The 26637-nt window shown below is 40.5% G+C and overlaps 1 protein-coding gene across 1 annotated transcript; it reads right to left on the bottom strand.

Annotated features, from left to right (window-relative positions):
• Positions 1 to 1207: 1207 nt before the first annotated feature.
• lepr (leptin receptor) lies at positions 1208 to 24597 on the bottom strand. Its single transcript, XM_080887444.1, has 21 exons — positions 24443 to 24597; positions 21805 to 21862; positions 20556 to 20608; positions 18218 to 18445; positions 16865 to 16982; positions 16239 to 16414; positions 14464 to 14612; positions 13468 to 13609; positions 11674 to 11834; positions 11447 to 11546; positions 11084 to 11183; positions 10160 to 10368; positions 9891 to 10045; positions 9250 to 9403; positions 8978 to 9060; positions 7581 to 7794; positions 5273 to 5467; positions 5093 to 5176; positions 4901 to 4994; positions 4257 to 4332; positions 1208 to 3153 (listed from the first exon to the last, which is right to left on the bottom strand). Exons 2-21 carry the CDS (start codon positions 21816 to 21818, stop codon positions 2233 to 2235), a joined length of 3426 nt encoding a protein of 1141 aa, XP_080743570.1. The 5' UTR covers positions 21819 to 21862; positions 24443 to 24597; the 3' UTR covers positions 1208 to 2232.
• Between the last annotated feature and the right edge of the window lie 2040 nt (positions 24598 to 26637).

The following is a 26637-nucleotide window of genomic DNA, read 5'->3' as shown; positions in this document are numbered from 1 at the left end:
AAGGGTTAAATAAATATCGTCAAATAATCGTGATCTCAATTTCAGTGAAAATAATCGTGATTATCATTTTTGCCATAATCGAGCAGCCCTATATGATACATAATCATATCCACAGTTTCTCCGCTATCTGGTGGTTCTGTTACTCTATCATATTCTGACATGGCCTCTGTGCTTTCAAAAGCATCTCCTTGCCAAAGCTAGCAGCCATTCTCACCACCATGTCCTTCTTTGGGAAATACAAAAGCTTAAAGGGCCTTTAAGGATACAACCTCCCTGACATCACTAAAGTAGGAGCCCGCTGGGCTCCTTCCACAGTGCTTCTCTGTCACCTTGTGGATGAAAGATGCAACTGCATTTACGCGATACTCCTTCTTGACAACAGATTCTTCATGAATTTGACGACTCCTGCCTCAATCTTCAGGCTGTTTTCAGGCTTTTGGTCATCAGATTAATTATGGTGCACATTAGTGCAGTTTTTTGCACTTTTTGCATTGTTTTTTTTTACAGGTTATTACATTTTATTTATTAGACGATCAGTCTGTGTTAACAGCTCCTGTGGTTTAAAGAAAGGAGAGATCGACTTGTCTGTGTTGTGCAGAGGGGAAAACAAATACATTTCAAGTGAGACTTTTTTGGTTTGTAACGTGATGACTAAATACAATTTCTTTTTAAATGAATCAGGTAATCATGTTGGACAATAAAAACCCTCTGTATGGCTTATATATTTTGAATATGAGGAAGGTATTGAATGAATTGATCAGCAAATACTGTCCTTCATTAAAAAATTTGAATAATGTGTATCAGACACCTAGTAATAACTTCAAATTGTGTATATGAGGGCATACAGCAATCGGGCTGGAGAAGTAACATGACTATGCAGACAGACCCTTTTTCAACAGCTAAAATATTGACAAAAGTTATCACATTTAATTTATGAAATTTACTGTGTGTGGTAGTTACCTATATATTTGACTGAAGTGACACACAAACCTTAGCCTGATGAAATTTTAATGTATTTACTGGTTCCAGCCACAAGGTGGCAGACTATTACTGCAGTTCAGTGTTAGCGTGTTGTGTATCGATAAGAAAAGTTTATTTTTGTATCTGTATTTCCATGCAGTGTGAACCTTATAACAGTCCCTGTGATACAAAAAAAAACACACTTACAATAAATACTTTATTTCACCATGAAAAATAGACAACATTCTCCATTTAGAACAACAATTTCTGTCAATCATATTTTTATATTTTCATTACTTTTCAATTTAAACATCCTCAGGATTCTCCTTCTTTAATCTTTTTCATTTTCTTACAGAATAAAGAAGCTGTCCAGTTAAGTTGTCAAGCAAAACTATAGCACAAAAATAGACGCCACGTTTCTCACATACTGGAACAAACTCTTAAACACGTTAAAGCACAAAGTGCAAAAAGGCTTGATGGTTTGATGGCTGAGATAGTCCATGCAGATGTTGATACAAAAGCTACACTGCAGTACATGAAGTGTCCAAAAGCGTTGCCTGCAGTAATTCACCACCTTCAGCTGTTCTCATTTAGTCACACCAATAGCTTTGAAGCAACATCCAAGCGTTGCTTTTACTTTACACTCAAATGTGTGCCAAGAAAGCTGAAAATATGCAGATGATGAGCCTTTTTTCTCTCTCGCTTCCTTGTTTTTTTTTTCCATTCTCTGTGAAACTCTTTAATCTTTCTGTGAATGTAGCAAAAAGGAATCAGTAGTGAGAATGAAAAGAATGGTTTTCTGTAATATGGGAGTGCAAACGTAGGCACAAAGAGCACCCTTTGATTCTGAGCATGTATGGTATGACCACCTGTGCGTAATCGGTTGTACGCCTATTGTAAGACCTCTTTTTTCCTTTCTTCTCAAAGACCGGTATGCTGCTTGCGCAGCCTTGCCTGTAGCTCTACTTTTTTTAACATCAGCCACAGATACGGCACAGTTGCAGTATGACACAGTAAAATCTGGGTTTTAATGCCCAACAAAGAAAGAAAGAAATGCCTTCTCCTGAGGCTTGTGCCCTCCTGATGTCTTTTCCAACAGCACACAATAGCAGCATTGATGAACATCAACTTGCAATCATACAAAGCTTGAGGTAATTCTTTTTTTTTTTTTTACTTTTTCTGGCCTCACACCTCATTATGCCCAAAGGAACAGATGCAAATCAGCTTTGGCAAATCCTGATGCGTCACATTATGGATTTAATGGTGCACACGTTAATCACAGCTGGCTTCAAGTTGTGTGTGTTGCACTGTGCACGTAGCAGTTCTGAACTGAGGCAGGTATGGCATGGCGAAGCCACACGTCGACGGTGACGGCAGGATCCCGGGCTCGCTCGGGTTATCTTGACTGAGCAAAGGATGCAACTCCACGGAACAGTGCCCTCTGTTCAAAGGAGTACTTTTAAGCAGCTCCACTTTGGCTTCTTCGTCTTCACTCTGCTCGTCGTCTTTCTCACTCTCCTCATCCTCTGCTGGGTAGTCCATTCCTAGATAATACAAGTCCTTCTCCCGTCTCACGCCATGCTCGTCTTCTTGATCTGATGTTTGAGAAAGCTCCTCCACAGAGTTGTTCGAGCAGGAGCGCCTCGGGTCATCCATCTCCAAACCACGACAGCTTTCCAGCTCCCAGAGGCCACCGGGAAAAGATCCCGAAATGTCAGAGTTGTTGGCAGAGAAATTTCCCTCATCGCTTGAGCTGTTATCACTACCATCCTTGTAAGGCAGATGAATGGGGGGCTGCTGGTCCTGACCGGGATTGGAGACCAGAACAGCGGTGTAAGTGACTGAAGACTGCCCAGAGTTGTCGGTGCTACCTGGATGTTGGTCCACTGAGGGATCAGCTGGCTGCAGATCATCTGCTCTTGGGCTTGAAGTAGTTAACATATCCAGAACAGCTGAAGAAGGACCCTCAACAGGGAGAGTCTCATTCTCCATGAACTGATCGACATTCAGGTCAAACCCAGGCGAATGGGAGCCAGCTAAGGCATCTGCAGGGTCTGGAAGTGGGTTTTGGATCAGGGCCGTAGTCAGAACTTTGTCCACTATAATGACCTGGGAGATGTTCTCAGAGGGCATGAGCAGCGGCCAGACCGGCAGACCTTCCTGAGGTCGGAACAGATAGTCAAAGGTGTCCACCTGGAGAAAGTTTCAGAGCTGATGAATAATGAAGCATATGGCCACGAGAAAACACTGCAGAGAATCCACTTATGATGGAAAAGACCGTTAAGAAGAGACTAAATGCATATTTTCTTGCTGTACTGATCCCTGAGGGTAGCAAACCGCTCACAAGCATTAATAACCTACAGATGGCGACAAACATGCATGACAAACATGTTGTCCACAGGTAGCTACAAAGTCATCGTGCTTCTGCCTCTTTATTTATCAAGATAGACAGGAACTACTGAAGAACTTGCATGGTAAGTGTTTTTAAATCGATTCATTTCAGTGCTCTTGCTCCTTTTCCTGGTATTTTATTGTTTTTAGTTTCTGCTTTCTCGTCTTTTTTTATTTCCTTCATTTCTTTTCTCTCTATCTTTCTGTTATTATGATTGTTTTCAAGTGTTTCCTGTCCCCGTTATCAGTGTTTTGTGTCTTTTGACTACTGCCTGTTTACTTTGATGGTTTCCTGTCTCATGTGTCTCTTTTTGTATTTACTTCCTGTCTTTGTTTTTGTCTCCTTTGCGATTTTCTGCCACATCTTCATTAGTTCTGCTTGTATCTCGTCCCTGCCTGTGTCTAATCACAAATCACCTTTGCATGTGTGTGCCTCTGCAGAGTGATTTTCTCGATTAACCTCCAACCTTTGTGCGGCACTTTTTTGAATAATTCTTTTTTGGCTGAGATATCTCTGGTCTCTTTTTAATTGACACAAAATCTAAAGTTAAAAACAATCACTTGTAATTGTAACACTTGTAAAACACTTGTAATTTAACAAAAGGTATATGTGAGGTTCCACTCGCTCTTTAAGAAAATAAGATCATGTTAATAAGCGATCGTGTTGGCAGGTAACAGCATCTGTCAGAGTCAGACTTTCTCCGACTTACACTAAGCTACCTTAGTCATTTTCCAGCATGCAGATTGAAACACTGATCAAAATTCTCTATTTTTATTTGAAAACAGTGCAAATTAGCTTCTTTCACATGATGTTGTTCTTTAGGGCTAGTATGACCTAGATGTTAAGATTTTAGGGTTAGTAAACGGATGAGTCAACAATGACATTCACAGTGTACATTTCATACCTTTTTGAAGTCTATTCCTTTAGCCCATGAACACTTCCTTGGATTGGGAACATCCTTCCATACAAACTTTCTCATCCTGGAAATGTAGCAGATATTCATGTTAGACATTTGATGCCTAAACGCTCCTTTCCCCTTCCTCTCTCGGCTCTAATTTTTCCACCTTTTATCAGCCAACATCAAGCGTAATTACACCCTGGTGACCTGTTAAATGTCACACCACTAATTTTTCATGGTCAGTGTCTCTGTGCCCTTAATTAGACTGCACCATAGAAATTACTATCATATATCATTTCTTACAGGTGTCTGTTCGGATAAAAAAAACTAATCGTGTATATTCAGGGTTAGTTTTACAAGATCAAACGGTGAACCCTAGAATTATCATGTTCTGGCTGTGTACCTCCACAAACCAGGCAAGCTACAGTTTACAGTACATCCAGGCCTGTCCAGACAAATGTAATTTACTAATTGACGACTTTTGATTGGTGAGCGCTAAAGATTAGTGTCACAGTCTCTCCTGTTCCTGAGTCACATCACTGAAAAATGGCCAGAGAGGTTTTTTTGCAAAAAGTCTGAATGTTTTATTGCTTTACCCTCTTACACATTTGTGTCAGTTTGTAAATACATTTTTCTGGAATAGCTCTTACTGGTTTTGGGAGAGAACCAGGGTGACAAACAGGATGATGAAAAGAAAGGAGATGATCATCAGCATCATGTAGGCCTCAGGATCTCCTCTGGTGGCTGTAACACACATGAGAGCTTTAACTGCGAGAACAACAAGAGGCATTTTGTCATCCTTTAGTGCTGCAGATGACACAACCCGTGCGCAGTGAGCATACCTAAAGTGTAAATCGGCTCCCCTTCTCCCTCAGCAAACACAGGGTACAAGAAAAAGCCGTACTCCTCTGAGGCAAAAAAATCACCTGATGGGATAAATGTAAATTGTTACAGCTTAGTTTACCTTAACATAACCAGACTCTGAAATAACAGTGCAACTAACAAAGAAGAGAATGTACTACCTCTCAGATAGACGGGGTGATCAGTGTAGTGCAGTCTGGCCCACGTCTCTGCTCTTGGCCCAGAGTCCTGCTGCTTGTGTGGCAACCACTCGACCACCATGAACAGAGGCACCAAGCTGTTCTCCAACAGGCTCCATGACAGTGACACACATGTGCTGTTGATAAGCAACACGTGGAATGAACGCACGCAGCGACCTGCAGTGCAGAAAGAAACAACTGAATTCATCCAGGGTCAGATGACCTCGACATTCACAGTGGCTTTTCTTTGCTTTTCTTTTCTTTTCTCTCATCTGTCAACATCGAAGGCTGAATAACGCTCACTGAGCTTCAGCTACCAACTTAAGGAGCATTCAGGACAGTGATGCTAGCACGTGCACGTGTGTAATCATGACTATTTATTTAAAGTTGCTGCTGACAGGAGCACGAATGTGCACTAATCTCACTACACATTAAACGTTAAAAGAAAAAAAGACTCTTGCAAACAGCTGTGAAAAACTGAGCCAAAGCAATTTTAGTTACCCCCAGAATCTGAATCTGAATATTTGAATTTGAATATTTTACAGAGATTTTTTTAATGATAGAGGAAAGTGAAACAGCATAACTGACAGAAAAGAGTCTCTTAATTTCAAAGTGGTCGATGTGTCATTTAATTGTTCCTGCAGGGAAATGTATTTACAATGCTTTCAAAAATCAGCCACCAAAAAAAGAAGAAAAACAACAAATAAAATTCATTTCACTTCCAATTACACCAAACATACAAGCAAACTAAAATTAGATGTATGTTTTTTCAGCAAAGACCAGTTCAATTAAGCGCCTTTCCACCTTTTGGAAAAGTGTTTTGTGGAATAATCTCGGAGCTGAAATGTGGGAACCACTGATCTTCCTTTTTTGCTGTGTGCAAATTTAAGTCGTCCTAACCTACACGACTTGACTTTTTAATTGCTAGAGAGTTTTCAACAGTTCTTATTCAGTGTGAGATTTGTTATGCCAGCTTGATTATGCTGCTGTAACTCACTGCAACCAGAATAAAGTGAAAGCGCTTATAAATTTAAAGAATTTTCCGAGTAAAACCTGTTTAATTCAAGTTTGTGGGCAGAAGAAAACTGGCGTGGAAATACAAATGCATATCCACTTGATGCTTGTTAGTCCTTTTGCTCTGTGTGGAACTCCACCAAAGGAGATTTCTAAGTCAGGTGCTCAATGATTTACCACAAATTTGCTGTGCTCTCGTCTTCAGGTTGCTGCTAATAAAACTCTTCTCTAATAATCAAATCATGAAAACAGTCCAGCTTTATGGACAATTAATTTATTCTGACAGTTATTCTCTGAATCATGATTAAAGGAAGAGAAAAATGTTACACAAACACGCGCGCACGCACGCACGCACGCACGCACGCACACACACACACACACACACACACACACACACACACACACACACACACACACACACACACACACACACACACACACACTAGACATCAGCCTTGTTTCCTATGTTCCGATTACTCTTAGCACTCACTGCACTAGAACTAATGGATGTCGGTATCATGGCTCTTATGAGCTCCCAGAGATAATTATTTTAGATGTAGTCTTAAACTAAATGGATGTTTTTGGCCTCTGCTTTAAGGCCAAATATTTCGAGCATGTGTTATGAGGCTGGGGCAGAAGCACACTGGCAAATAAACACATACAGAAACATGAGTTCATCTTGGGCTTGTCAAAATCTCAACATACAAGCCTTGGTGATTATTAAAGCGCTGGCAAAAATGATGTTTCCAGTAAGTATTTTGCCATGAATGGACACCACTGACCACCTTGTTCTTTTCTTTCCTGTAAATCTGCACCTGTGTCTGTGCACGTTTGAGTGTCCATAAATCTGTAAGAACTGATGAAAGGTTCATGGACTGTTTGCTAAGAATCTTGCCCTTGCTTTTGTGAGCCTGTACATTTTTCAGTGTTCAAGAACACTTTTGATCTCAGCTAAGGTTTATATTTTCAGAGGAACGTGAAGCCTGAGATTGTTAAAACTGCCTGTCTCTTGATGAAATCCTGGATTGATTTAAAGATATTATATCAATATATGGCTTATGTGATTTATTTTATTCTTTATCTAAAACTTGACAGCCTCCAGCATGATCACACTGAGCTTCTTTTGGAATACTAATATAATGAGGATGATGAGGGATATTATTGATTGATTGATTAAGAACAGCCTCAGGCTAGAGTGACAAGAACATCGCCTAATAGAATAAATTCACTGAGTGTGTGACTGGTCACACGTCCTGTTATATTCTCACTCACTCACCTTTGGGCTGTCTCTCCAGTGTCATGTTTATGTTGTCTGTGGAGGTCCCCAAACTATTGTAGGCTTCCACAGTCACAGTCTGGAGCTCCTGGTTCCACTCGAAGCTGTAGGAGGACGTCAGCTCGATCTTCTCCCTCAGCACAGATCCGCTTGAGGACCGACGCTGGACTATAAATCCATCCACACAATAGGAATTCCCAGAAGGTGGGAAATTCTACAAAACAAATTGAGAACATTTAAGCATTGAAAACAAGGGTCAATATGGCCAAAGCTTAGTAGTTCCTACTGAACTTTATTCATAAGAATATTCTAAATAGTGGCCTTGAATAGCTTTGCATCATACAAAAGATGGTTAACACGTGTAGTTATTTTACCAACACTATGCATATCTGGGAACTTCTGGGAGACCAGCTGCTTGACTTTGGGAGAGGAATGTCCCAGTTCCTGTCTGATAGAGCTGCTGACAGTCTATAGCAGGGGTCTCAAACTTAAATGAGCTGTGGGCCTCTGCTGGCACTGTCATCTCATGTGAGGACCACTTAAGCAGTACAAAAAACCCCAACAAGAAAACGCCCACAAATATTTCTGAAAATGTAGTGGTTTGTTTGTTGTTGCTTTTTCATTTCAAATATTGCATAACACGACAAAACTGCAAAGGCGAAGGCAGATTTGAACTGAAGCCTTTTATTAAATAACCAAATAAACACATTGGTCCTCTCTTTGTATCCGGACACGTTCGTATTTAACAAAATAAAAATGCAGACGTAAGTGTTCACATTCGTTTTTGACTATCTCACTGAACTAACAGAGCCAAACTCAGCACGTTTGTACTCTCTGCTCGTATTGCCTTCATATGAAATCATTTTTGGCTTTTTAAAGAACTTATTTTAACATTGACCTCAACAGCAAACAAATCCTCCCTAACAGAAAAAGTAACTTCAAGGGCCAGATTGTATTATATTTCTTCACGTCAATATATATTAAATTTGACTTTTGTCTGACCGCAGAACAGTTTCCACTTTGCCTCAATGCAGACAGCAACATTTCTGGGTCATGTTCATATGGCTTCTTCCTCATTATTGGATACTGATACCCAAAGACCACAGCTATCCAATAAGTGATTATCACCCTAGTCAATCAGGCACAGAGATTTCTCCCGATACTAATAAATAACCTAATAGGGAATAGTGTGGTTTATTGAAGTGTTTTCTTATAGCATTTGATCAAATAGTAAGCTTCACCCCACAGAGGAATAAAAATAAATAAAAATCAGGTTTAGCCACAGAGAAAATACTCGTTTAGCATCTTTTTGTGTTTTTAGAGGGACCTGCAGACAAGAAGAATATCACTGCACCTAACTCTTAATAAAAAAAAGCTGAATACTGTAATGTATGTACCTCAAACAGCAGCGTGATGTTAGACTGGTTTCCGTGTGGATCACCTTGACGTATTCTCCAGAAATCAGGGCCACGTTCAGGAGCTGAGGAGATCAATTAGCAAACATTACATCCACTCGCAGCCTTTACTTTTGTATTTCTCTGCTAGGAGATGGCATTTGTGTGCGCCATGTCCATTAGAGTAGAAATCACATGGTCAGATGCGACTGGAAACGAACATTCATATCAGAAGTCAAGGCTGCCACCGCTGCTGTTTCGATAACATGTTTTACCTCTGCTGTTTTGCGGAGTGGAGTAGACAGACTCGCTCCAGTCGCTCCAGTAGCCGGTGCCGTTGGTGTGCTTGCAGCGCACTTGAACCACGTATACGCGGCACATATCTGGCACGGCGACCTCTGCCCACAGAACCCGCACAGGATCCTGAAGCTGCGGACATTTTTGGAGCTCATTAAAGAAACAACACGCATTCCTAATGGAAAATGTTCGCTCTGCGCAGTACAGAGCGAACATTTGTCTAGCCTCCTTATTTTATGAAAAGACAGAAAATGATTTCTTTATATTTTTGGTATTTCGAGCAAATTTTGAGATGAGAACACAAATGAGAGCGTTTGTCCAAATCCAGGAGAATTTTTCAGTCAGAGGACTGCAGTTTGATCTCATAAGAGACACACAAGCTGAGGTTATATCAGAGCATCCTGTATCATTTAAAGAAATATTTCATTTGGCATATTTTATTCTGGGTGTTTCACAGGAAGCTAACAGCAGTAGAGTTCTGACAATCATCCAGTATCATATCATTGTAGAAATATCATTCATTCCAAACTTTAGAGGCTTTTTTGAATCATTGATTTGTGAACCCACCACACCAAGCATTCAGTCACAGCGTGTGGTTGCTAAACTGCGATAAGCTCACCTTCCACTTTGGCTGGGGGCTCACGGTGGATGGCGAGTAGTACTGAAACTGACACTGGAGACCATCGACTGGCAAAGGCGGAGCCTGCCAGGTCACCTCCAGGACCCCACTGCTGTGGCTCACTGCCTTCACATTAGCGGGTGCGTGAGGCTTCACTGCAGGAAAGACAGAAGTTCGGTTTCTTTGTGGTAAACCTGGAGTAACGGTGCTGCTGAAGAACATCTAATAAGCCTGGAGCTCTTTAATTAAAATGAATCCTTCTTTCTCACCGTGATCTACAGGTGACAGGTAGACCGGTTTGGACCTGATGGGACCCAGTTGCGATGGCAACTCCAGCCAGAGTTTATAGCAGTTCATCCTCAGAGGGTGGATGGTGCAGGTTTTCTGCCTGCCCTCCATGCAGGCAGGACTCATCTCCCCCAGATTCTCACCCGCTCTCTCCCTCTCCTCCATCTCGTCACATGGCAGGTCGGCCCACCTGACATTAAAAACAAAAAGACACAGATGAAGTCGTGTTCTTTTTTTGTCTCCACATGAGCTGTTCTTGCACATCATAACGACTGTCTCTCCAGGACCAGTAATGCACCAATGTGATGTCATAGATTTGTTACTTCAAGGAAAAAAAAAAATTAAAATATTAAACACAACTTTACCAAGACTAAAGAACTGGTGACAACTAGAATAGTTGAAGTCTGAGCAAAACAATCTGATCTGAAATATGAAATAAGATGTTCTCGTCATCTTTAAACTTACATCTGCAGTACATCAGTCAGTTAGAACGAGCTTGCATAATCGTGTCAGGCCACACTGGTTTTAAAGAGAGGAGACTTACTATTGTAGTCTATTGTATTGTATAATACTAACGACTCACACTTACATTCCACTGTTGAAATAAACTTCCTGATATTGCTTCTCTAGTGCTAAACACACAGGTCGAGGGTGTGTTCAGTGAACCTGGTGTCCTGGTACACTGTGTGCGTGTGTGTGTGTGTGTGCGTGTGCGTGTGCGTGTGTGTGTGTGTGTGTGTGTGTGTGTGTGTGTGTGTGTGTGTGTGTGTGTGTGTGCGTGTGTGTGTGTGTGTGTATAGTAACTTCCAGCTTTTCATCACACAAAAGTTTTATGAGCAATGCAGCATCTTTTAAGAAACATAAACACTCCGGAAATATCAACTGGATTGGAAAAGGTGCTTTACTTGGATTGAAATCTGAGCTTATCCGGCTGTTTGTGAGTCCAACTGCAGTCCATGGCGTCAATGTCCCCGTTGGTTACACACTTTATATCAATGTCAGCTCCTGAAACACACAAAGAAAAACAAATTTAATTTGGGTGACAGTCACAAACACATCACCTGAGCTAGCCCCTGCACACTGAGGTTATTCTGGTTCACGCTGTTGTGCTTTCACAAGTCGCCGCTCTGCTTTGTCAAATGAACACTGAAGGGACATGGATTTCAAGCAACTTTAAAACATAAGAAACTGACTTTCGCTATAAAATAGGGAAGAGAAATACATTGGATAACACTTAGACTTGTTTTTACTGGTCCAACAAAGCTCACCTTCCACATAGATCTGGCTGTAAGGGATGCTCCACTCTTCGGTACACCTCAGGAGGTCATACATTTGATTCTCTGAAGGATGCAATGTGATCTTGCTCACCTGGTTTGGGTCAACAAAAATATTTACTGTACTGGAGGCTGTATTTCTTTTAAAAATAGGCCCACAGAAATGTTCCGAGCATCACAAAAACCTCTGCAGGGAGAGGGGTTTTTTTTGTACTTCTTACCCACTGGTTGACTGGGTGGTACAGGGTGGGTGGAGGCAGCGGTTGGAAGTTGAGCTTCCACACGGCCATGCTGGCATTCATTCTGTGGTCGTTGAATACACAGTATACTGTTACGTTCTCCCTGGGTCTAGCCACCACTTTCTTGGGGATGTAGCTCACCGCTGCACGCAGGAAAGAAAAAAAAACACGTCATTTTATGTTATGTTTACTGCCTCAAAGAAGAAATCTCATTTTTAACCTTTTATACTTTGAAAAGCCTTTTACAAAAGACACAAAGCCAAATGGATGTCACTCAGATGACAAAAACAAAGACCCTCAAACAAATCAAACACATGACTCATTCTCATTCACCCACAGTTGTCACGTAGACCTTTACAAAAGAAAAAAACAAACCTTTCTATGGAATTATGAAAACTTTGTCAAAGTTTGCCATTAAAAGAACGAGAGGGGAGCTATCCGACTCCTGTCACACAGCCACCTGAAACTTCTGTGAGGAGCACTGACTCACTCAAAATGTAACTTTTGTGAATGCTTCAGCAGGACGTCTGCGGCGTGTTCTTCTGTTCTGGCATCGTTTTAGCCAGAGGTTTCTGAGTCACCCTTCAAGCCAAGACACCTCACATCATCGAAATTACTGCTGTTTTACAAGGACGACTGTGTGGCTCGTTTTAGCGGGATTACTCAGAGCTGCTGAGTCTCACAAACTTTTAACCCCATGACACACACTACTGTACCACTGACACACAGTACATGGGCAGTCTTTGGGTAACAGTATCTATTATCTAGGAAAAACATCACAAATATGTCTGCTGTGACAATACAACAAGACGCCGTCACTTGTGCTGTGTAAAGCTTTTGGAATCAATTAGCCCAAGTTTAGTATGAGTCACTGATCAGCTGACATGAAGGCTTCTGATTTTAGTTCATGCAAACAATTGTTATGTCTCAGTTCTTGCTCTTGTTTTTCAACTTTCAGTTTCATAATTCATATTACTGTAGAGTCTTTACCTACAACATACAGCACCTTGATGCAACTGTTGTTGTGATTTGAGTTGAATAACTTAAAAAATGTTTTGCATGCACTAATGATACAGACAGTGCTTGACAGATTTATTAGACCAACACTCAGTGTTTTTACCAAAGCAATCCCATGTTAACACTTGTATTTACCTAAATCAATATTTTTTATGTTGAAATATAATTATTGTTGCTGTCCAAAAACTGTAAAGTGCACTATTAACTTTATTTGATTAGGATATCTGATAGGTTCAGTTTGTTATTTTGCCTAATAAATTAAAACTTAATTTTTAGTTTTTCTTGTTTTTGTTACAGGTGATCAAATAAAAAGACTATACAGTAAATAATCCCTTTTATGAGCTCTTAATGCTGATCATTAACCTGGAGAATGACCTCTGATGAAATACTCATATGAGTTTTTCAGTGACTCAGTCTAATGAGCTTGGATTGGACATAACTGCGCTCAGTGCTTGACCCTATCTGAATGAGCCTCTCAGAGAAATGTGAGTTGACCCACAGCCACCAGGACAGGTTTAAAATGTTAGACTCACTGCAAAAAAAAGATAATTTTATACTTATATTATCCTTTACTCCCTGATGAATCTTACACTTACTAACTTCTTACACTTCCTTCTTATATGTTCTTATATGAAATGGAGTACCGGATCAACTGATGAATACAGTGACTATATGTGATTTTCAAACAATTCTAGAGAGATAAGAAGCTGGTCCCATGAATCATCTCCTAAGGTTCTGCTGTGAGGAAGCAGCTCTTACTATCCAGGCGGATGTGGTGAGGTTCACTCCATTCACTCCACAGTGGAGGCTCTTCCGGGCCGGAGCAGCGGACCTGAACGGTGTAGTTTAGTTTGGGCTTCAGATCCAAAGACACTCTGGGCTCTCCAGGCGCAGACACCACCTGGAGACAGATAAGGAATACTGAAGAACATGCACACATGTACCCACAGACTGCTGGGTGTTGTCCACTTGGAGTGATGACTAAGTCAAATCCATCGTCACAGCATGGCTGCTGCTTTTGTTTAGAGTCCTCTTAACTGGAACTGCAACTGGAACTGGACTGTTTCTACATGCAGCAGCTGATTATTATCGTTATGAAGCATGATGCATTTGATGAAGAATCTATTTTAATTGTGAAATGAAGCAGGAAAAAAAACATGCCTAAGAGTACACTGATGTTACTCAAGCAGATTGTGAAATCTTAGCTTGGCAGAGTGCCCAAAGCAGAGAGGGAAAGTCATTGGACAGTCTCGGTCGTTGTGTCCTTGGGCAAGGCACTTCACCCGTTGCCTACTGGTGGTGGTCAGAGGGCCCGGTGGCGCCAGTGTCCGGCAGCCTCGCCTCTGTCAGTGCGCCCCAGGGCAGCTGTGGCTACAATGTAGCTGCCATCACCAGTGTGTGAATGTGTGTGTGAATGGGTGGATGACAGGTTGTGTAAAGCGCTTTGGGGTCCTTAGGGACTAGAAAAGTGCTATACAAATACAGGCCATTTTATTTTTACCATTTATATGTGATTTATAACAATCACTATGAATCAAGAATTTTTTTTTAAAGCCGATATGATCCAAGCAAAAACACTCAGTAGATTAACCTGGGGGACTTGTGGTGAACAACCAGGCTTCAAATATTAGCTGACATTTTACATGCAAAGGTATGAAGAAAAAAAAACAGGAAATCCTGTTAATTGACGGCAAATTCTTAGTAGAACTCTCCACCTCTTATATAATCTTCTAAGTATAAATAGTTAGTATTTACCTGCCAGGCCGGGTGAGTGGTGCCAGAGGAGTATCGGACTTCATATCTCAGTGGACCAGCGTCAAAGTCGGCCGGGTCATCCCAGAGCACGATCAGCTCTGCCTCGATGGTCTGAGTGTGTGACAGGTTGCCTGGAGGACTAGGTTTCTCTGGAGAAAAAGATTACAGCAACGTAAGCTTCACAACACCATCAATATACAGCACATCTGACAAATTCATAAAACTACTCTGCAGTGCTGTCAGAGTGCATCATCACAGGTTACAACCAGACAACCCGATTTAGCTCATGGCCCATAAAAAGAAAACAAGGCCAAAAGCCTCCTTCTGGTACTGTTTGTTATTTACTGTCACTCTGACAGTATGCCACTAGAGCCATGCAAATCTAATGATAGCTCCAATTCTGAATTATTAAAATGAAATAAATGAAGCTGAATGCAATTTACTTTCTCAACCAGGCATAAAAGGCAAGTTCACTTTACACTTTAGTCTAACAGTAAAATGTCATCAAAGCATGCTACTAATAATCTATAAATCACATAACGTACACTACTGTACAAAAAGCTGCTTGTTTCAGGCGGGTTTCTCAGCAGCGTGGACCCAGACAAACATCAGACAGGTGGAGCAGGCCTGATAACAAAGCCCCATTTCACATGTTCAACTATGACACAAACAACCTGAGATAATTAAGTCTCATAAAACCACAAAAATGCCCACGGGGCGAGAAGAGATCAATAAACATTATGAGTAACAGCCAAATCGTTCTGCTCCCACACTACTCCGCCATTAGGAACATGAAGTGCTTCTACTCCTCATCACAAAGCCTAATTTGCACATGTACATAAATCGAGATCAGGAAACAGTTACGCCCTCCCTAATATGACAACAACTGCAGCACCATTGCTTAATGACAGTTCACACAGTGCAGGTAACAGGAAATAGCCTCGAGTGCCAGTTCCTGGTGCTTCTTATAACTCAGTTGAGTCTGAATAAACTGAATCCACAAAGTGTTTTCTTTTTCCAAGAATACAGAGAAAACACAAAAAGGCAACAGCCACTTTAGCCATTTACATGATGCAAACAATATATAACACATTGTAAATACATATACGCCAAATGGAGAGCCTCAAACCTAGAGTTTTGGCTGAGAAAATGTAAAATCGACACCTCATTAAGGGGGCTCTATTTTTACAAGACATGAATAATACAAGTTTGGTTTCAAGATCACTGAAGTTCAATTAAATGAACCAAAAGGATAAAACTGCAGCGGTGCAGTGAAAAGACAGCAAAAGCCTGACTGTTACTACTCAGTTTCTTTTCTGCTCCGTGCCGTTTCATCTAAGCGGTCTGGTTGAACAAACTCAGCATGCAAAGTGCTTGTCTGTTACTGCGGAGATCTCACAGCTCGGCTGCACACACACGCTTTTAGCTGTATTCCGGTCACGGTGCAGCTATAGAAAGGTCTTTCTCCTTATCTGTCCATCATGTTAAGGTTGGACGTCAGAATGGAGAATTAACCAATGAGAGGTTCGGCATTACCGTCATACATAGACTAGATGTATTCTTAGGACCTTTCATGTGTGGAAAAAAAGAAGACTGTTTGGGAACTTGCTTCTTTGATTGGTAACCGTAATACACTTAAAACAGTGTGGTCACACATATAAAACACCAGAAAAATGACCAAATACCTGGATGTCACTGTCTTACAAGGTAAACTTATTAGCTGAAATTATTACTTTAATTAGTGTGACTCCCGCTATGAATCATGGCTTTCTCACCAGGTCGGGCAGGAACTCTGAGCAGAACTGGTGGAGCCACGGCATCAGAGATGCTGACAGTTACCATGGCGACAAAGCTTGTTGTTGGGTCAAGAGTGAGTGAGCACATGAAGGAATCCTGCGCCTCACAAACAACGGGATTTTCAGATGCGGGATAGTCACCATCTTGCTGAAATCTGTAAACAGATGGTAAAACAGTTCAGTCAGAAAGTTCTGGCATTTCTTGGTATGTTAGATTATCATGTTTCAGCGTGGTGCATTTGAGTGACATTTCACTATTCAATTCACTGTTGTGTTATATCTTTTGTTACATTTTCTTATATCTTTGTTGACTTGGAGAAAAAGTACTTTAAGTGCTCAAAAAAATGTCAAAACAGCTAATAAATCAGACTTGAGGGGGAAACCATTGAGTAAAATTCTCAAGTGCCTGTTAGGTCAGTGCTAACCTAATCGCATTAGCCTACCACAGTACAAGCCTGGAGCCAGTAAGATAAACACTTAACCCCCCAGTGAGCAGTTGAGACATCGCCAATCAGACTAAAACACACAAAGGCACACACAATCACTCATTCACACACACTCAACAGGCAAAACGCAGCCATTAACGAGAGCCGCTTCACACTCACAACTGCCGCCGTAAGCTGACTGCCATAAGACTGTCGGACGGCTGACCACGAGACCGAAGATCGCAGATTAAATTTTGCCAGTTTCCATCAATTCTGCAGAGGATGTCCAAACAGGTGCCTGAAACGAAATTACATTTGCATGTTAGGAGACTGTTGGCAGACCTCCAAATGAAGGCTTCTAAGAAAACAGCCTGGTTTAATATTCTTAGAAGAAGCCTGAGACTGAGTGGCAGTCTGGGGAGAGGCCTCCTCCAGCCTGGTAAAAAGGAACAAACCCTCTCTAGCACTGAAATCCTTAGCTGCATGAACAACCTTGGGCTCTTTGCTCAAGTAAAAGTTCTGAAATACAGTTAGCTTTCATGCCACAATCAGAAATAGAACAGACCATCAAATCTATTTACTGCACGTACAGGCTTTACATATATAGGCAAATGATCGGTTTTATCAGTTTCCCATCACTGTGGGAAACGTCTGGCTGCTGAAAGCAGTGGAAAAACATGAATGAAAGAGGCATAAGTGCGTGCTGTTTGTGTCTGTAAATAAAATGCACCCAATTCTTAATTTTCGACACCTACTTTGCACTTTATGCTACATTAATCCGTTAAAACAGCACGCTATTCTTATCATACACAGTTGTTTTTCTGTTTTTTTACCAGTGTAAATAAGGGTTCGTTTTGGGAGTGTATATCCTGCCCAAGGACACTTTGACAGGTGCCAGGGATCAAACCACCTACCTGATCTCGTCTAGCTCCAGTGTTTTACAGAAGGTGAATCACTCCTGATTGTTAGGCATCATAAAGAATCTCGAGATTTAAAATTCACATAAAGCTGGAAGCCCTTACACAACACAGCACCTAATAGATCAGTGCAAATAAACAAATTCTCTGCACCATTCCCCGTGTACTTTCAGATCCATACAACACAGAGAGGGGATTTTATAATTATGAATCCTATGTGCTGAGTATTTTTTCTCCTTGCAAAAAAAAAGAATAAAAACACACGAAATCCTAGTGAGATAAACCTTATGAACACTGACTCATCAGCCACACTGACAGGAAAGTGGGAGCAACATAAGTACACAATAGTTTTTCATCAGATGTTAATTTCTGCATCAACGCAAAATAAAAAAATACACTTTTTAGAGGTTTTGCAAAAACCTGACGACCATAATTTAGATTTCAGTATGTCAACGTACAGAAATGAAATGATCTCATTCACGTTTTGAGTAGACCCGTTTGGACCTGGACGTGATTCAGTGATCACACAGATGAGTATCTACACACAACAATGACAGACACTTTGTATTAAGGCCTAATGTATGTGTTATGAAACATGTTGGCGCTAAACTCTTACCGCCAGAGGATCGGGGATGATGTGAATCAATTCTCGAGCTCTTAAAAGTGCAGCCGGGACTGTGTGGGAGATTTGATTGGGAGAGGTTTGCTTCTGGTGAATTTGCGCTGCCTCCCTCCACACCAAGGTGGGCTGAAGGTGACTCACAGCACAGCTCATCTTGCCACGGGAGGTCCCCGGCACCTGAACGCAGAGAGGCTCCATCCTCGGGCTTCAAACTCTGAGCACCTGCTCACAGGGAGGCAATAAAATTAAGTGGGGATGACACACGAGCAGATTTTTAACAAGACCTTTACTGTGTATTACAATTTTTACTTTTTTTTTAATTTAAAGGCAAAATATGTTTTATTTTATATCTCATTAAAGTGACAGCCTACTTAAGGTCAAAGCTATCTGGAACATTTGCTTCTTTTGACTGTTTCTGTTCCCTAAAATGTTGTGCAATAGCAACGGCTCTTTCATGGAAGTTGGATGCTGAACATCTGCCGAATGTGATGACAGTCTGTGTTTGTGTCTCAGTGACAAAGGCGAAAGGAGAGAGAAGCAAGAAGCCTTTCTTAGAAAGAAAGAGTAAGCGTAATGCAATAAATAGGGATTTACTCAAAACTGACATAAGCAGAAATTACGAGCAATAATTGAAAAGATAAAAATAATAGCGCCTCAGATAAGACTCAAGTAAGTCTGCTAAAGACAATTCTGTTTACTGATAAATATGACCGACAGATTTTATTCTTTTGATTTGTGTGCTACTTGTACTCGTGTTTATGAAAAGCACTGTATACATAAATAATTCTTCCACACTTCTTGCTTGGCCATTCTTCACACGTATTAATTTGATCAGATTACATAAAGATAAAACTGGACCTCTGTGTAAGAGGCTACATAACCAACTCTGCCATTCATGTGAGCATCCCAGACATTATGTCTATAGAAAATTAATTACATCTTGATTTAAAGAGGACATGAAACGCTACATATATAAAGGCTAATTTACACCATTGAGCCCTGCTCTCAAAAACTGACAAACATTAGCTAACAGGTGGACTTTCCCGTCTGAGTGTAGCTAGCCAAACAACAGATCAGTGTTGCCAACTCCTAAGTAAGGAAAATCGCTATTGGGTGTCCTAAAAGTTGCTAGAAGTCGCTAAATGATGTCATCGCCTAATTTGCATAATTGGTCATGCTAATATAATTGTAACCTAAGTTGTTGAAGAGAGAAATAACAACGTGGAACGAGACATAAAGTGAGTAAAGCATGTGTTAAATGCATTTAGAATTTATTTAGAACTACAAATTAAATTTATTTTAGCAATTATTGTTTTTTAATGTCACAATTCCAACCGTGCTCCTTTATCCGGGCTTGGACCTGTGCAAAAGTGACCCGGAATAGGCACTCTGGTGGAGTTACTTTGTGTGTGTGTGTGTGTGTGTGTGTGTGTGTGTGTGTGTGTGTGTGTGTGTGTGTTTATAAGTAATTTTAAACCTTGTGATCCACAAAACAGCATAACAGTAAAAGAAGAATTGACTGCGTTACAGTTAGTGCGGGAGCGGCGGCTTTGCTCGTGCGCGTTTCATTTGCTGTTTGGACGCATAGGTGTCTTAAGAGCAACCTGCACTTTCACGTCAAAAAGTCGTCATAAATAAGTCTCCAATAACACCAGAAAAAGTCGCCAGATTTGTCGCTAGTCGGTTTTTAGAAGAAAAGTCGCTAAGGGGGTCTGAAAACTCGCTAAATATAGCGACAAAGTCAGTAGTTACCTAACATAAGCTAATGTAAGTCTATTAGCTGCAACCAACCAACCAACCACATTGCCTCACGTTCGTAATGAGAGAAGATGGCATTAAACAAGCTAAAACTTTAACTTTAAGCACTTATTTTTCTAAATCCAGCTTCACAGACAGTGTTGCATCTATATCAGTTTTTGAGAGCAGGGCTCAATGGTGTAAATACGCCGTTATATGTGTAGCGTCTTTAAAAGACCAAAATCTTTCTGCCAAAATCTCAAAAAATCAATTTTTACAGCCTCTTACTGATGTGGATGTGCATCTTAAGTAGAAACACATCCACGGATGGTGTACAAATTTAGTGTGCGAGATTGATAAAAGACACGTGGTGACGTGTGTGTCTTTGAAGTGTTTGGAGCATATACTTTCTCTAAAATAAACACTTTCTTAAATTAATCTTTCAGTAAACTAAAAAAAGTAAACTTTTTTTGTTCTACGCACACCACACGTGAGAAGCACTGTTTATTTAAAGGAGAAAAACTATTTAAAGGCTAGAAGAGGTTAAGCTTACAAGCTGGGAGGTCAAAGATGATGTGCTGGAGGTGGAACTCACCGTAGGAGACCAGGAACACAGACACAAGGCCTGTCAGCATTACAGACTGAACCCTGTAGGGAAACAAAGCAGGAATAAGAAATAGGAAGATGGAGCGATGGAGAGAAAAAAGAAAATGCTGAAGGATAGATTTTCATTTAGCATGAAAACAAAGTAAGGTTGTGCAAAACTCAGTGTTTTATGAGTCACTGATTGATTACTATCACTCAATCTAAAAAGGTTTTTCAAGAACAGATATGGGAAAGCAGTGGGAGTAGAAGGAATGCATTCCAGTTTTCTGCAGGAAGGGCACTGGAAGAACTGGACCGACTTCTCTGCAGACGTAATCATCTGACATAAAAACCTGGGCTGTTACAACACAAGACAATGACAGTTCACAACCGCTTAATACCATTTAAGTGCCAAGAGGTTGGTGCCTGAGGACAGGTTGAAGGTAGCTCACATTTACTTTAACTTGCTCCAAGTTGCAACATATGTAACCATGAGCTGCTCCAACAAGACACTTTCTCATGGAGTCTCTGAAAAACTCATACAGTTTCTAAAGTGTTCATCTCACAAAGCTTTCAGAAGGCAAATAAACACATAATTTAAAAAAATAAGCCAGTGTTTATGTCTGTCTGTGAGGTACGAAATTTTTACTGTGCAAAAAGGGATCTCTGACTCATTTGGACCAGTGAAACGCAGGACCAGTGAAACTCAAATTTCTGTCAGAGAAAAGAAGTTTAACAGCACATTTAATCCTCCAAAGATCTTAGAAGGTTTTTTTAATGCAATTATAAGAGAATTTCTCTGTTTTTCTACATACTGTAGTTAATCTATAAGTATTGTTCTTTGGACTTAAATTGTAAGAAATAAATGTGTAAAATTACAGAAATGTTCTGGTAGCTTTTTTCTCCACTTTGGACCCACTGAATAAAGCTGAAATCTTCCACAGTAGAAGTTTTATGTCATTTAATTGTTTTCTATTACTTAATTACTTTGGTGTAGTATGAATGTTCATGGGAGTCATTTTTTTATTAGTAGGAAAAGCAATAAAAATTATAAGACTGTCCAAAATTCTTTCTCTTCTTCACATTTTTCAAAGCTGTCCAGTGGCCAAATTCTTGCCCCCGGGTCTTATGTTTGAGATCGTCAGACTACAAGTTTGTGGATACAAAATCAAAAACTAGTGTTGCTACTTCTGCATATGCAGCGAGCTCTTTTCAACACCCCACGAACAGAAGATTAGAGAACAGACAGTAATACTTACATTGTAGCGGTCATCACGAGAGCATGGACCACATAGGCTTTGGCTGTGGTGAATCTCACTGAGGACAGAAAAAAGAGACACAGCTGTTTAAGGTGCTTGGATCTCCAAAGGGACTGTGAGTCAGGACTTTGTCGTGACCTGAATAAATAGTGACAATTAAAAGTCTTTGCAAAAGGCAGAGCCAAGGAGATTCTAAATGCAATTTTTCTATTAAAAAAAAAAAAAGGTCTCTCGCTGATATGAGCACCTCCCTCTCTCCCGCCTCACACTCAACTGCTTTTCATTCATGAAACACACCAGGCAGGAGGAATGAATATTACAGGGAGATCTTTTCTGTATTTTGCCCATGTAACTGTTCACTAGACGTCGTGAATATAGATGTTAGATAAAAATAGGCAATTTGCTTTCTTTTCTCTCTAACAGAAATATAATCAAATTCAGATGTTTTCTGTTTATTTTTTTTCCATCGACCATCATCGTGAAGCTTTCCACTTCTGCTTGTTTCTGTGCCAAACAAGAGCAGCGAGGCAGTAAATGAATACAATCTTTTAATTCAGTGATACACCAACCCCAGACACACAGCGTCCTGGTGAAAAACAACACCACAGATGCACAGCAGGCACTATGCGTTTGGTCTGAGTGTAATACTTACAGCACTTCTGTACAATACATCCAGCACTTCTGGATGGATGCAAACTGCATTTCGTTGCCTTGTACTTGTGACATGTGCAATGACAATAAAGTTGAATTCTATTCTATTCTAATACACCAATCATTAGCAAGCCAATCTGTGGCCAAATTTGTAAGGATCCACTGAAAATAAGAGCAAACTGGCCGACAGGTTTGTTATCTGGTGGAAACAGACCATAAAGGATTCAATGAATTCATGTAAAGCAGAAACATCAGTAGAGGAAGCATCTCATCTATTTAAAGGCACGTATACACCTGCCATCACCTTCATGTGATTCTTGGAACAGCTTTGGGGAAAGTCTGTTATGCAAAGCATTGTTATCACTTCAGTATAATTACTGAAAGAATCATCACAAAGGTTTCAGTTTCACGTTAACCTAACAGGAATCCTTTATGACGATATTACTGTATTTAACTAAAATTTCCCCCAAAAAACTCCAAAATTTTTAATGTTAATCCAATCCAACAACTTATGCTGTGCATTTCCTTTTTTTTTTTTTTAGCAATTTTTTATTTTCTTAACTTACAGGGAAAAAGGTAACTCAGTTCACAAAAGCTATGGTGGGAGTAAGACTGCATATAGTGTATCTCAGTTATTATAAAAACAGTGCTCATGGCAGGGTCATGAAACACTTGAAGGCTTAAATGTTGTAGAGACAGATTTCTCACCCACAGTCATTTGCATGTGAGATGGAAAACAAGGATTCCCTGCTTGCATCCATGTTACAGCATGTGGAATTTGGAGCCAGGATGTTAACATATGTTGAGAAACTTCTATGGACAAAATAGTGAAATAGGAATCTGCCATGCATTTAATACCTGCATCACACTCCGTCGCACAGAAGAATTCAACACTGACACGATTCTCGCTGATTTGCAACACCTCCTACAAAGACTTCAGATTAATCACAGATGTTAATAGGATCGCAGTCACGGTGTAAACAAACTCCTCTACCATATCACAGTGTACTGATTCGTTAAAGTACGCAGGCCTACCAAGAACCAATCAAAATCTCAAAATCACAAAAAGATTCTTCCAAAAACAATAAAGTAATGAATTCCATGTGATCAGCTGTTGCACCATCTTAAAACAGGATAAATAAATCGTGCATAAATACACACCCACGGCGTCGGAAAAAGACGTGAATGTGTTCAAATAATCCTACCTTTGCCCAGCGTGCAACCAAACATGTGCAGCAGAGAAAAAGCTCAGCTGTCAATAAAGTGATGCTCACTCATCATCATCATCATCATCTGCAGGTGGAACTGAGCAACTCAGGGCTGTTATTCATGCCCTTCTTCCTACTCTGAGCACTGTTGCCCCCCCCCTTCTTTGGAAACAATTTAGATCAAGACGAGCATCTGAAACTATTTTCCACTTGCAGGACTCCTATCCGTGTCCTCCAGGGACTCCACCTCGCCAGCTATTCATCCATGTCTGACTCACACCCTGACTGAAGCTGCTTTGCACAGAGGCGCGCAGGGGCTTGTTTCCTCCCCTCCTTCCCATCAGCAGCCACAAAAGCAGGAACATAGTTTCTGCCAAGCTGCATCACAACAAGTTTAAAAAGTTTGGCTATTCCATTCTTAGACACTTTACAGAAAAATGTGCTCTGGAACAAGCATATCATAAAAAGTTCAAGTGAAAAAAAGTGAGAAATTAAGAGAAACTAAGAGAAAAGTTAGAGATGATGCCCAGAAATCACAATCTAAGAGAAAAGTAATAAAAGGCATTTATTATCAGGCGGCAGGTACAGAAATGACGGAGGGGGAAACACATGCCACTAAAAAACGTTAAAGCTGTCAGTTTGTCAGAAGTGGGCGAGTTAACTCAGCAGTTATTCCTCACTTCTGTGTGGAAAAATAGAGGACCGCACAGGAGCGTGAAAGGTCACAGGCAGAAACACGATCGGACACGGCTTTAGTAATAACGAGAAAGGGTTCTTACGTCGCTGCCGAAGAACTTCGTGTGCGCTTCATTCAGTTGAATTTAATCCTTTCTGAAGACCTGCGCGCCTCTATCACAGCTCACTCCCCGCTAACTGAGACCGAGGGTAGCGATCAGGATTTCCCAGTGACAGACGGGCAGTTTCCCCTCCCTCTCGCAAAACGAGCCGCTGCCCAGAACGAGATTGAAGGCGGCTGAAACAGCTAAAGAGCCGAGGGAGGAGGGAGAGCCTCCAGTGCCCGGCCCATCGTGATGCGTTCAAGACATCTGCGGGAATCCCACAAGAATCTACTACGCTGTTGCTCAAGGTCTAAACTCGAGTGCAGTTTTGAAATAATTTAACCCTCCTCCATTATTATATTGAATATAAAACATGCTTTGTAATAAGTATGACAAGATAAATGGAATCATTTGTTTAAAGTTAAAACTGACTAAATCCATCTATCTATGGATGAGTCTAGTTTATGCGTCTCTTTAGCCTGCCATATGTTTATAGATAGGGTAACTACTGTATCTGGGAAGTCTTTCACACCAATAACTGGAATACTGAAAGCCACTTGCACTCGTGGGCCATGAAAATGTGCAAAACGTTAATGACTTGGTTTGCCCTCTCCTTCCAGGTTTTCATTCCATTAAAAGCCCATAAAGTGTGTGAGCCAAGTAATTTTTTGCATATCCAAAATATCTGAGTGAAGCAGTAACTTGCTTTCTCTAGTCACGGTTCCGAAGCACCACTGTTATTAATTCTTCTGCTGTGAACCTGAATCTCAAACCTGAGTTTGAGATATATGTTAACTTTACAGTAAGCACTTGTTATACCCAGTGTTGGGACTAACGCGTTATTAAGTAACGCGTTAGTCCCAACACTGGGTATACCCGAGGGCTAAGCATCACACAGAATAAGGGCTTGTCTGATCCCTGCGCTCAGAGGGTCTCGCTAATAATTAAATAATTAATTATTTAATTATGAATAATTATTATGAATAATTAAAGACAGAGAATAAGAAATGTTACACCTGGGAGAAATTAACGGCTTTACAAGAGCACCATCACGAGGTTTTTTTTGTTTGTTTGTTTGTTTTGACAGTAAGTTTGTCATTGGCCTTATGCGGTGATAAGCAAATTTTACTCCCTTCTTCTTGAGTAAAAAAAGAAAAAGACTGTCACTAAAGCACAAGTGAAACTGAGTCTGCTGATTGTATATGTGCAAACAGTCCAGTAGCCTACTTAGGGTTATTGTGACATGCAGCTTTTTCCTTTAATTTTGAATTACCTTAACAATTTCTTCTAGTCCTGGAAAAAAGAAAAAAGTTTCCCTGTCCACACCACGAAGTCAGCCTACTTTTCCAAATGCAAACAGGCAGTCTGTTATTTGAATGGAAGGTATGTCTGTATTATGATTAACTATACAGGGCTTTCACAGCAGTGAATGAATTTGTTGTTCTGAGTGATGTAGCACACAAGTGAAAATACAGAACTTACTTTATATGTAATACCCGCTGTTCATTCATTGTCCCAAATGTGCCCCAAACAGAACACGTGGTAAATACACAGGCATGCTTTAATTTTCTGATTTGGCACTGTTTAAAACGTTTTGCAATACACCAGGTTTCCAGGACATCGGGACACTTTATCAGTAATCTTAATTCTGGCTGTATCCTGTCTGTCACGTGCATTGCAAATGATATTAAATGTAATGTAATAGCATTCATTAATCAGCGGCTGCCAAACTGACCAAAGCATTGTAGCTACATTTGTGGCAGCGCATGAAGTGAAACATAATGCTACTAATTAGTATTGCAGTTGGAATATGTGGTTATTGAGTTGACTAGTCTGTCTATAGGTGTGAATTCTAATTAGTTTAATTTAGAATCTGAGACATATGATTATATTCACTGTGACATTTCTTAAGGGGCACAGTGCGTGGGTGTATGTGAATAGTGTGACGATCCACAGTCCACTTGTGACTGTTAAGTCATTTTTCGGGTTCCAGTTTGCTTTTTAGATTTGATTTTTCTGAACTCTGACTAGGCTTAGGTAAGCCCAAGAGCAGCTCGGTTTCAAGCTGAAACTGCTCTCACATTACAGTTGATTGTGCAAGCAAATTATTGAGAAACATAATTGTGTTTCCTTGTGACAGTGACCTTTAGTTATCATAATCACTGTCACAGTGATTATGTGACAGTTTTTTTTTT

The sequence above is a fragment of the Rhamphochromis sp. 'chilingali' genome (genome assembly GCF_963969265.1).
Source record: "Rhamphochromis sp. 'chilingali' genome assembly, chromosome: 7".
In the NCBI taxonomy this organism is placed as follows: Eukaryota; Metazoa; Chordata; class Actinopteri; order Cichliformes; family Cichlidae; genus Rhamphochromis; species Rhamphochromis sp. 'chilingali'.
Note: the sequence above shows the minus strand (reverse complement) of the source record. Positions and strands in the feature narration are given on the sequence as shown.